Raw genomic sequence first — 12909 nt, 5'->3', positions numbered from 1 at the left:
TCGAAACAATATTACGACAGAAAAATAAATCCAGTTGATTTCAAAATAGGACAAAGCATTTATCTAGTGAAAAATCAAAAGACAGGAAAGCTAGATGACAATTACAAGGGACCGTACAGAATCACAGAAATATTTCCAGAAAAGAATGATATAGAAATAGAATTAGAGAAAAACAAACGTAAAATAATTCATTGTGACAGAGCAAAGATAGCTTATTAACCAAATTCAAATTTCAATTACTCGGATTGCTGATGAAATTTATACTAGAATCGGAAGTATACAAACCTTCAGAAAATTTACTTATATACAAAATAAATCAATCAATCTTATAGAAACGAACAACCTCAGATTACAAAGATCCGAACTCATAGAATAATTCATAGAATATAACATATATAATAATAATACCAAAATATTACATAGAACTGTAATAATTCATATAATAGCTTATAAAATTAAAATTTTTTTTATGAATAATCTTAAGTATATTCACTACATATTTCAAACATTATATAATTCATGCCTTAATCATAGAATAATAATTGGCATTTATATCAATATTACTTACCTTAATCGTATATACTCTTAGAATAATCAAAATATCAGACATTAAGCACTATTATATCCACTCTAAGTATATTCACTTATACCTAGTTAATCAATATTCTGTTCACTATACTTTACTATTATTCAAGTAATCATAATTCATTATTAATTTCATGTAAATTTAAGTGATTCACAATTTTATGTAATATGTTATATGATTTATCACGTTAACCCTTAGAAGTAATCGAATTATGGAAACTTCACGTCGGTATAACAGCACTCGCTTACTTCGAGCGAGGACGCTCGAATCTTAACGGGGGAGGTGTTACGTGCCAGCCGGTATCCACGGCGGCGCCCTCTCTGCGCTCTACCTGACCAGCGTGCAGTTACCATAAGAGAGCCCTACGTGCTCTTACCGATAGTCGTAGATTAATACCAACGCACTTAGTTACCATCACAACGTCCAAATTCTTATATCAACAGTCCTCACACGCTAGATTAACCGTTATTTCATCAGTCAAATTCATAACATACATGTTATATATATATTTTTTCCCATTCAACCGTAATAACCCAAAGTAATAAACCTGCAACAGTTAAGATAACCAAAAAGACAAAACACCGGAAACGAGGGAAGATAAATCACGGATAGCTCACAGAGAAAGAAACCCCTATTCCCAGAATTCAGGATAGCGCCCTTATTTTAACAAAAACAAGACCAGTCAGCGCTTCGCCGCTTGCTTCTCTTAACCAACCACCTCGCGCCAATCCGCCACCGAGATCCCACGCACGAACCAGAAACCTTACCCCCAACTTTTTCATCATCCTCAACCAATCATCCGAGACCCGCGAGAAACCGCGACTCCTTTTGAACTCCTCCTATTTTCCCTCTAAGTCAACCTTCCCAAAAAACAGAATAAGTAGAAGAACTTCAGACATCATAGAGAACAGATCAGACCTCTACCGAAATCCTAGAATAAAATCATTATAAGTCATTCAGAACCTTCGAAACTTGTTAACAGTTTGTCACTGCGATAGTGATTAACACCAATCTGTACCACGATTGTAAACCTACCATCGAGAACTAGAAGGAGACCGTTAATAAATGTGTAATTAACCCAAGTGTTGTCATAAATAATTATTTCAATCACGCATAGTGATGGTTGGCACGAGCCCTACCTAACAAACTCTCAGAATTGTAGGCGAGTTGAACGAGAAGATCTGAGGAGCTGATCAGCGGATTCCCGAGATTTACATACACCAACTACGTAAGTCAGGAGAACAATTTAAATCACGCGGCGAATCAGAGTCGACTCGAAACGTTCCTCTCGGAACGTAACAAAAGGATGAAGTAAATGAATAAAAAAAGTTGATTTGAAAAAAAACGTTACACACCTTTCAGTACCATGAGTATGTAAAATTACAAAAATATTATTGGTGGTAGTGTTCTCTTGATAGCCTGTTTTCTTCGCAAGTGCAGTTATAGCAGCGCTTCATGCAAATAAGTCAAATCCCCGTCGGTACTATTTTACCATCGGTGCTAAAAATTTGCACAATCCTCTTGGATTATACCGGCCGAGATGATTAACGACTACTACTGTCGAGGTCACTAGTCGTCCTACAGATGGCAGGGCTATCGATGTTTTACGAAAAAACGAGGATCACTTGACTGATATCAATTGTTCACTTTTCTAACGCTTTTTCGTCCTCGATACCGGTGGGTCTGAACTTGTAATAACCCGTGATAACCCGATGCCTGTACCAAGCAATGCTCACCGGACCTCGTAAACTCTCTAACGCAGGCTCTGAGAGAAGTGATTTTCGGACAGTAGGTGTTCACGTAGGTATCGACTCGGGCGGTATCATTAGGGAGCCAGTCCCAATTGTTATAATATCGCGTCGAATTCGTCAAGGATGCGATACATTCTTCAGCCCTTATTTGCCCTGCCGTGGCAATGTCTTCCGGCCACGACTGACCAGTAAATACACAGATTGATCTTACAAGTACTTTAAATTCGCTAAGGTAGCAGCCCAATAAACTTTGATCGATTATGCCAAAATTATTGGAAGCTGCTAATATATTTCGAATCACTTGATTTTGACCAAAAACGACGTTGAAGCTTAACATTCCTGTACGAAGAGAAAGAAAAAATAAGATCTACCATCGATTATACAGCCAACGAATATAAGAAATCGTTCGACATTTTTTGTGTATTTGAATATAGCATGACGAACGAATGCTGCAACTTGACTCGGGTTTTACTTGGTGATGTTGATGACGTTAAAGATGTCCGCTCAGGCATCCGCGTTCGAACTAATCACGTCTCACATTTGCGCAAATTTGAATACTGCGGCGGGCGCGGGATGTTGGTTGGGCGGTTGATATCTCCTATTTTTTTAACCATTGATCCTGCCCCGCAGTTCCTTCCCTCCTTTTCTCCGCAATTTTTCTCCGAAAAGTTGCCGTCGTTATGCTCTCGACCTTTGAACTTAGAGTGAATGATGATTATGAACAGTGCCGTATACGTGGGGAATTTATTGTAAGGTCGAAGAAGATATTCAGGTCGAATGACTGACTTTGACTTTCGCCATGCTTCTATTTGATTTTTCTTATTCTCATAAACCCAAAACACTGTAATTCAAACTGCTATATACAGACAGTTTGAATTCTTTCATTGCGTTTTCATTTTCAATCAAATTTTGTATTAAGATTCGATGCGCCGAAGCATCCGGCGTTTAGCTTGATACTTACAATTATACCGTCGATAAAATCATGAAATTCGGGGTGAATATTCGTTAACTAATCCTCTTTCGATTCCATATCAGTTCAAAATGAAGCGATGTCTGTAGTTATTTTTTTTTTCAATATTTAATCCAATCATATTATATAACATGTATGTAATGCACGTTAAACACGTGATCGCACGCAATTTAGGAAACGATTCAACGAAAAAAAAGAGGCGGATAACTGATAAAAATAAATCGTAGATTGAAAAAAAATTTGTTAATTAGCATTAAACTCGACACCGCTATATTTACACAAAATTATACATATAATCGACGGCTGAACAGAAAATCATCGTATCTTAGAATTTGGTTCGACATGTCATCGTATCGCAAGTTAACATTTCGTTCGTGAAAGCTGCGGAGGCTCACCATTGGTGTGAAGCTGCCACAGACACATTAGTCCTCCAAACATTAATTAACATTATCTTTTAATTTGCTTCATTCGGAACGACTATATCATATTCACAGAAAGATTCTATTTTCTTTTATTTCTCATTCACTCCAATTACCGACTTACAATCAGAAGTCGTTGGACATGTCATATCAATTAAATCGCTATAGCGGTACTAACTTGGTAAGTTTTTGGATGAATAGAACGATAACGTAAATATCTCCCTGATAACGTATGTTTGCGGTACCAATTACATTCAGTGACACCAGGATTATTAATCACTAACACTTTTGAGAAATATTTATTGAATAAAAATAGTAATTTAGAGACACAATCGGTAATACATGATTTCTAACGCTAGTAGAAGTAGAAGTGAGGTACGCGGCGCACACCTGATCTCACGCCCGCGTTTCTCTCTCTTTTTTCACACGACACACACCTACATGGGGATTACGGAAAGAGGCATACACTCTTGTTTGTATTTCTCTTGCTCTCATACAATATAATATGTATACCGTATATTCTAGCAAATACATCCAAGAAAATCAAGCTATTCCTTGTTTATAGTGCAAACAGTGAATTGTGTAGTACTTTTTTACCAAAGTGAAAATGTCATCAACACATCGTTTATACCTATGTTTTTGGAGAGATAGCGATAGATACTGGTCTATTGACGTGGGGTCTGTGAATTAGTGATAGAGGATAGGAGTGAGTGTATCGGGATGATGATTGAAGACAATTAACGATTAAATGAACTTACCTAAGTGAAGTTCAATCGTGATTGTATGAGCGCCTCTTCCGAAGAGATCAAATTGTAGTACCCCTCACTTGCCTCATTTGTCGCCACAAGTTTTAAAGCAAGCTTTTTTCCCGGGTTGCTATGCAACCCATAACCTGCTCCGTTGTTTATTCTCATTTTTTTAAAGTTCTATTTTCTAAGCCGTAACTGATATATTTTGGGTATCTCATACGAGATTAATGGGTGGGCGGGACTGATTTCTTCGGAAGAGGCGCTCATACAATCACGATTGAACTTCACTTAGGTAAGTTCGTTTAATCGTTAATTGTTTTTTGCGCCTCTTCCTTCAGAGATCAAATTGTAGCTGTTTAAAGCGAGTTACGGCTGTTTAGAAAATTGTTATATTTATTTTTTAAACATTTTTAAATTTTCATAACATTTCAAACCAAAAACGCAATAACGCATTAATACGCATGTAATTTTTCGAGAGCTCACGCTAGACATAAAGGTCCTTTGATGCAGGCTCAATCGTCTTTGCAGTCTTTATTTTTTCTTCCAGATTTTCCCCGAACAGGAAACCGTCGACTGTCGAGCCCGTCAAGATTTCTCTGACGGATGAATTGAGATTCGTGAGGATTAAATTCTTGCGAATTTCTGATTCCTCCCTCTGGAGAAAAGCCAGGAGTCTTCCTATGTCGCTCTCAATTTCGAGCCGTTCGAGTTTATCTGGACTGTCCAATTTTAAAGTAATCGAGATAGCTTTTCCGTTGGCTGCCATGCAGGCAGCGATGCGCTCTTGTTTTTCCGTAATACGCTTGTCTCTTGTTTTGACATTCTCCTGTATTGCAGCAATAACCTCCGAATTTAGCACTGGGGCAGCTATGAATCCGCAATTTTCGGGAATATTATATTTTTTCACTAGGTTCTTGTTTTCCTCGTTAGAAATTCCTTTTTTAAAGATCTCTTTCCAACGAATGACAATGTCCTTGTGCAATGCAGGGGCCTTTTTCCGGTCCGGTTCCAAACGCGGTCCAATAACGTTTAATACGTCCTCTCCAAGGTCAACTTCATGATCAGGCTGGTTTTCATTGTCCGTTGTGGTCACGCTCGCGTGTTGTTCCCTGTCGACCGGGGCTGTTGATTCGGCCCCTAGTGCGCCCGCTGGCAACTGCTCGGTATCGATTTCCACCTCGTCATTTTTCTGAGTCCGTATCGGAAATTCCTCTCGTTCTTCCTCCGACTCCTGCGGAAGTTTTTGTGAGCCCTGGCCAATTTCACGCGAGTGACTCCGCTCTGAGCGACGAGAATGACCCGAGCGACGAGAATCATCCGAGCGACTACGCTCTGAGCGACGAGTGTGACGCGAAGAACTTCTCGAACGTCGTGATCGACTGAAGTCGTATCGATTTTCAGGAGACCGGCCGCGACGATCTGACCTTCGTCTGCGTTCGCCGTTTTTCCTGTGACGGGTTCGAGAGCGATCCCGACGATGTGGCGAACTCGATCTATAACCTGAAAGGTAAACGGGCAAATTGCCAATACTTGTCTCACATCGTCTTTAAATTGTTCAATTTTTCATTAAAAGGAAAAATTACATTTCCGAGGGTCAGACCCAGGAAACTGAACGATGCATGGTGCATTCCTTCGTCAGACGAAGGCATGCGCCCCGGTCAGACCGAAGGCACGCGGCCGAGCAATCAAATCGCTGGCATAGCAACAAGGTGTCGAGACCAACAAATCTTTGTCAGTAATTGATCTTTCAGAAATAGACAATTTTCGTGGTGGTCATTTTCGCCCCGTAAGCACAGATTAAGTTCTTCTCCACTTAGGTTTTTTATTTTTCCGGTTAATATTTGTCACCATTCCTCTTAGTCTCTCAGTGAAGACCTTCCTTTTCTTTTCCCTTGACGGTGGATGATCGTGATTCCTCTTCTTTCCCATTTCTTTTGAACATTTTGCGTTTTTATTAATATTTCGCGTGTGACGACGTTGACACAAAGCGAAAGAATGAGAATAAACAACGGAGCAGGTTATGGGTTGCATAGCAACCCGGGAAAAAAGCTTGCTTTAAAACTTGTGGCGACAAATGAGGCAAGTGAGGGGTACTACAATTTGATCTCTGAAGGAAGAGGCGCAAAATACAATTGATGATTAACGAACAAAAGATATGCTGTATTTTTGCACACACATACGAACCGTATCGCTAGAGGTCAGAAAGGCAATTGAGCTTTGACGCAATCGAGAGAATACATGGATGATACCAAAAACAAGAGTGTGAGTAAGTATGTATATGTTTGAGGACGATTCTAAATAGCGAGTGAAATCAGATCAAGGAGTACGATACAATACTTCGACTTGAAGCGTTACATCGCTACTTTGCCGAAACACTGTGTTGCGTGTTAGAAATATATTTTTTTCTGAATAAGAGTTTTAAACGTTCCATGACCAGATCGCCAGGGTGATTGTAGTCGAGAAGAGAGCGCTGATGCTAATAACTGGTAATGTCTGTGAACTACTTGATTTTTTTTCTTCCAAATTCAGCTTCTCCTCTTTCTCTTTTTCTTCTTCTTCCTTTACAATTGGTCTTCCAAATGCGTCTGTCCGAATTGGCTTAGTCGATGAATTACTTGAATTCTTGCAGCCTAAGTTTTCCAGATACACGTCGAATACACCTCTCACGCAAGTTACAGTTATCTGATGGCCCTTACAGTTTGGTATCTTTTCGATGATGCAATTGTAGGCGGATTTCAGTTCCCTATTAATTAGAAGTTAATTGTAATGGGAGATAAGAATCTACATCTTTTAAGAGACGCATAATGGAATTGGTTCATCAAACTATTTCAAATGCCGTAGCAATCATTTGATTACGTTTCTTTGACCCGAGACCTATAACTTTTCGTTGAGATTTAAAACTTCCAAAAGTTATCTTCAAATCATGAACGGTACTGCAGGTCGAAAAATAAGGTCGTACCAAAGTTTCGATTCGCTAACAAAAAAAAGGATGTGCTGGTGAACTTGCACTAGTTTTCAAAATTTGAAAAACTGTTACTTCTATTCGATTGTAACTATGTATGCAGAGTTTCTCTCGTATTCTTATCGAAATCTTCAACCTGCATCTTTATGTAAGATAAAAACTGTGCATTGGTATTTGTATTATTGGAAGATTTCCGGTCCATATTCTCGACTTATTCAACTGTTTATGTGAAAATGAGACACTTGGTTTACTGCGAAAATGAAAGTAAGACAAGTCTAAAGACTTTCTAATCAGAGAGACGTTTTGAAGATACTGGTAATACTTACGAGCATGTTGCGTCATTCCAAACCAGAGTGAAATTGTAAGTTTCTAAAGTATTGATTCCGGTAGTCAGTGCAGGCCAACATTTGTCGGGATCGTTAATCGAATTATAACATTCCACGCCTCCATTGATACACAAATCTGCAAATAATATGAAATTTCAATACGCGTTAACGTAGTTTTACGGGTGATTGTTTATCGCGTGTATGCGAGTTCCAACACTGGGAGCATATTCGACACTATCTAGGAAAACTGAGATGATATTGATGCGATATAAATAAATTTGCTCACTGTGTATCACATGGTGGTATGCCGCAGTATACTGATAAATAACGAAACACAAACTTCCGCAGGACGAAGCCGAGACTCAACAATTTAAAATGCAATTGAACGATTCGGAAAACGACGCATTCGCATGACTAGATAAACTAAATGACACATACTGACCCTTAAACATCTTGGCGTCATTCTCGCAGACGAATTCGAGCGTGGATGTTGAAAATTTACCGATTATCCCGATAGTTTTGAGTTGTTGCGAATCCACGCAATGCTCGAAGGACTTGGAATATTCTTTCATACATCTTTCGAGAGTTATTCTGCTTGGACAATAACTTCTTACGTAGTGCTCAATAGCAGTATCCAGTAGGGAATTGCCTTTGTACGTTTCGCGGGCGGTTTTCATATTCGACTTCAATACATCGTTGATACATTTTTTGGCGTTTTCTAGGCTGCTCGTTGCTTCTTCTTCCTTCCAGGTTTGACCATTCGTTGAGCACGCTTCCTTCGTAAAGTTTTTGATTAGTCCCAGGTCTTTGATCATGCTTTCATTAGTCACCATCATAACCACATCTCTCACGACCTGTAGTGCATTTCTATATACGATACTCGCCGCTGAATCATATCTTTGTCCGAAGGTCAGGCACAAAATCCCTGGAACAGTAGGGAAAGGTTGATATTTCTTCTTGGACACTTCTGTAACTGCGTTACGTTCCAAAACGTTACCAGCCATTCTGGTTGCAATTCAGTCAATGGTTTCGGCATTTTTTCCTGTGTTATTATATTTTGGAAACGTTCCACAATGACAAGGTCAAAACGTTGTTCGTGGATCGAATCAGGAATCAAATAATATTTCTAAAACGTATAATTATTCGGTGCACTGACTTACCAGTGAAAAGAAAAGTTGTCAGGACGTTGATCCTCATCTTGGCGTATCGTAGGTATCAGTAATCGGCAGCGAGCTTCCACTTGCAAATGTTTTCGGTGTAACGCATGTATTATTCAACGGCTGTAGATATGAAGACTAACTTTACTTTTAGTGGTAATACGAAACCCTAATCACGTATTGTACAATCATAATTTTCAGTGTATATGACATCATTTCTCGTGTATAATGACTCGGCGTGCTTTAAATTTTCCCGTACGCGCAGAGAATTCCTCATTGCACATTCCGAAGTTAGAGAAGAATACAACTTCGAAATTTTCTGGTGAGTTGAAAAATTAACGACGGAGCCAGGAATCGGACCTGGTATCTAGAGATGCTTTACCGGAGACTCACTCCACTAGACCACCTAGCCGCCCTGACTACAGTGTCAACTCACCTGAAAATTTCGAAATTGTACTCTGCTCTAGCAAATTTTTCTCGCTATAAATATGATATGTTGTATTTCATATCAGCAAAAATGAACGGCCCGCCGTTCAAAAGTGGCTAGGTGAATTTAATTCACATTAATAGCCACATACAGCACATGTGTGCACATATCAACAAGCTTCACACACGAGTCAAAAATGTGTCTCTTCGCTACGAATCTCGAATGTAAATTCCGAAGTTACACGTCAATTCTACGTCATCACGATCTGGTTTCATTATGTGGAAAGGATAACCAGATGACAATTTTTTCCTATCACTTTTCAACTTTCCACGGGTGTTAATAATTACATCTATCACAGAACCATGTCATGTCACACGTTCACTCTAAATTTTCCGTTTAATTTTCGACCGTAGGTGTTGTATTATGTTGTTTGAACCGTGCACAAATGCCTGATTTTGCTCCTATTTATGATCAACTGGAAACTGTGGGCAACCCTTTTTATAATCGCTGCGCTTACGTAGTTTGCTGACGCTGGGAGTGGACGGGCAAAGCGATCTGTCGCCACTCCAATCCGAACAAATTCTGGCGCCTGGCGGGCGGCGCGCCAATATAAGCCCAAACGGTTCGACATGCCGCGATCCAACACGTGGACAATAGGTCGTAAACAAATCGGAAATTAAAACGTATAGGTATTTCATTCATGAGGCTGAAGTTAATAACGTTAGCGTAACGAAACACTGGAGGGTAAAATTACTATTTTGAAATTTTGTAGTGACTTTGAAGTGGCTAAGTTTTGAAAATATGATTTTCTTGCTTCGTCTCATTATGACTTGGTCTATTTCAGAGATTCATAGATTCCTAAAATAGCGAAATAACTGACTTTGCGAAACGTGAATCATTACAATAACGTTACTTATAAATTCAGTTACTTAACCAGGCTTACTACTCGCTACCTTACGAATGAGAGACGACACAAATGATTTTACCGACAACATGGAATGTTAATTAAGGACCCCCCGTTTTTGAGATGGTTTTTTTAAATTTAATTATTAACTTGGAATCCTTTCTATGTAAATTTCACCGCGCATAAAAGGTCTTGACAGTATTTACATTTCTGACTAGGGCCCCCCTTAGGCCCGTAACGTCATGAATTGAATTCCTGACTTATTCATCGATTTAAACGTCGAGAACTATTCACACGCACCGAGATAAGGTCGAGAAAACATTCAGCGTTATTAATTACAGACTAATTTTAATTTTACAATATCGTGTTTATACGCGTTGTATTAGTGATAGTATAAAATGCGCTGTTCCTTTATCTCCCATAACAATTCAGCTTCTCACACTGTGCGGTGTACAACAGCTACTTTTATTCCACTTTGTGGTTCGTCTCCTTGAGTCAACGGAAATTTAGTCAACAATATTCTAACGTCACGTCCCTTTACAGCAATAGCGTAACAATTGTAAGTATCAATTATTCATTACTGCATTACGTGTATTGTAACGGACCCACTCAAAGTTGACCTCTGAGCTTTACATATATCAGTGCTTACATACAAGCGGTACAAGGACAGTCGAGAAAGACCGAACACAGCCGAAGACGTGAATCGCTTCTTGACACGCCTTACTTTAAAGTGTTTAATGGCAGTTAAAAAATAACACGTATCGCTTAGTTTTTAGTCTACTATGACATATTACCAAAAAAAGTCAAATCGGAGAGATCGGCTTAAAACCCCTTGTCTATGAAAAAGCAGTTCTGGCAACCCCCGAGTACGCGAAACGCCAGATGTATCAGGGTGTTCTTGATTTCAGTACTTTTTTATAGAGTGTTCAATTTCCTATAAGAATTTGTATTTAGATAGTTGATAAGTCAAGCCGTTTGCGAGATGGAAAAAAAAAATTCAAAAATTTTTCAATTTTTTTTTACAGTTATTTAAATGGGAAATTGAAAAAATCAATATTAAAAGCTCTTATTTGCCTGTGATATTCTATTTGAAATGCTGTACTGAAATTTTGATGCGCGTTTGAAGAAAAGAATTTTTGTTCTTGGAACACCCTAATTGCTTCCCTTTCGACTAAATGTGGTTCTCCCCTTTTTCATGCCAAGAACAACAAATTATTATATTTTCTATAGTTTTTTGACTTTTGTCTGAATGAAGTAAGACTAAAGCTATCGATAGCATTTTTTTTAATAAACTTTAGATATTGAAAATCAAATTTCTCACCTAAAATTGCTTCTCTTAATCGTATATAAAAATATTGATAAAATAAAAAACTAGAGTCAATTTGGAAAAACTACGCATACTCCTACGATCGTTGACATCAAACCTTTCAAAGACCATTCAAATATCAATGGCAACAAAACCACTATTGACCGGTGTAATGCATCATTGAATTGATTATATCAACATCAAATTGAGCAATATCATCCGCGAAGAAAAACATTCGAAATGTAAAAGAACCCGGAAAGTATAATAACCAAAGTTATCCCGTGTAATTGAATTCCATGGAGAATTTACAGCCAACCTTTGTCGCGAGGCCATCGTATACATAAAAAAAAAAAAAAAAAAATGCCAAACACCAACAACGTACATGCATCTGTGCGTGGTGAAGTCGCAAAGACTGCGGTTTCCTGTATAGTGCTGATATCAGAATGTCGCAATTCCAAGAACTAAGATAAGGTATTTGGTCGGCACGGTTAATTTCCACACTTTAATGTAAATATTATCAACTCGTTACTCAATCCAGCTCGACAAGCAGAGATGTGGAAAGTATCTACACTGATTTAGTTTAATTAGAATCAGGAGGTTCGAATAACGACATGAGACGTCAAATCGACACCTGAACAGGACAATATCGTGCCTCAGGATTATTTTGGACGTCGAATTTTCGAAAACGTGTCGCAGATACCTGAATGAAAGGTCCTGTTCGTTTGTCGATCTGGTGCCACAAGCGAAATAATTATAATTACGGTGCGTCATTTTATCTCCTAATGAGTTTTCAGCTCATTGTCAGTGCGTCTCATAATTTGCAACTCTACAACAATCTTGCAATCTGCGATTATCGCATAATAATATTATACCAGCAATGACTGAATTACAAGTTCAAATCGTGGGCAACTGGATTTGAGGATCGTGAATTATGATACCGGCGATCGGTGAAACAGTACCATGCATCAGTTACACGTGGTTTCTGACACGTTGATACTCACACTGCTCACTCGTTAATTGACGATCGGGTAAAGAGGGTGTTTTCCATGCGAGAAATCGTCAAGAAGATCAGAAAAAATAAGGTTTGTCAAAGATAAATTTTACCCATAATCCGCAATAATCACAAGACGAATTTTCACACTCGAAGATTACGTGCGTAAGTGATTACACCGCATGATGAAATTTATGGAATGTTTATAACATGTGTAATTAATTAAGACTAATTAACCATAAATAAGCTTCATCGATTATGAGTGATCATAATTCCTTACTCAAAACAATCGATTAACGTCTGGCTGGGTCGACTGACCGCTGTACACTGACTGCTCAACTATAGGAATTGTCTTATATAT

The 12909-nt window shown here is 38.5% G+C and overlaps 1 protein-coding gene across 4 annotated transcripts; it reads right to left on the bottom strand.

Moving 5' to 3' along the window:
* Nucleotides 1-3995: 3995 nt before the first annotated feature.
* LOC124216037 (27 kDa glycoprotein-like) lies at nucleotides 3996-12887 on the bottom strand. Of its 4 annotated transcripts, none has more exons than XM_046620088.1 (5): nucleotides 12829-12887; nucleotides 8924-9043; nucleotides 8206-8688; nucleotides 7764-7899; nucleotides 3996-7218 (listed from the first exon to the last, which is right to left on the bottom strand). In XM_046620088.1, the coding sequence occupies exons 2-5, from the start codon at nucleotides 8958-8960 to the stop codon at nucleotides 6894-6896; spliced, it is 981 nt and encodes a 326-aa protein (XP_046476044.1). In that variant the 5' UTR covers nucleotides 8961-9043; nucleotides 12829-12887; the 3' UTR covers nucleotides 3996-6893. The 4 variants fall into 4 exon arrangements, with proteins under 4 accessions (XP_046476044.1, XP_068991087.1, XP_046476045.1 ...); XM_069134986.1 differs by lacking the exon at nucleotides 12829-12887 and adding an exon at nucleotides 12559-12659; XM_046620089.2 differs by lacking the exon at nucleotides 12829-12887 and adding an exon at nucleotides 10692-10806.
* Nucleotides 12888-12909: the final 22 nt, after the last annotated feature.

The sequence above is a fragment of the Neodiprion pinetum genome, chromosome 4 (genome assembly GCF_021155775.2).
Source record: "Neodiprion pinetum isolate iyNeoPine1 chromosome 4, iyNeoPine1.2, whole genome shotgun sequence".
NCBI lineage: Eukaryota > Metazoa > Arthropoda > Insecta > Hymenoptera > Diprionidae > Neodiprion > Neodiprion pinetum.
Note: the sequence above shows the minus strand (reverse complement) of the source record. Positions and strands in the feature narration are given on the sequence as shown.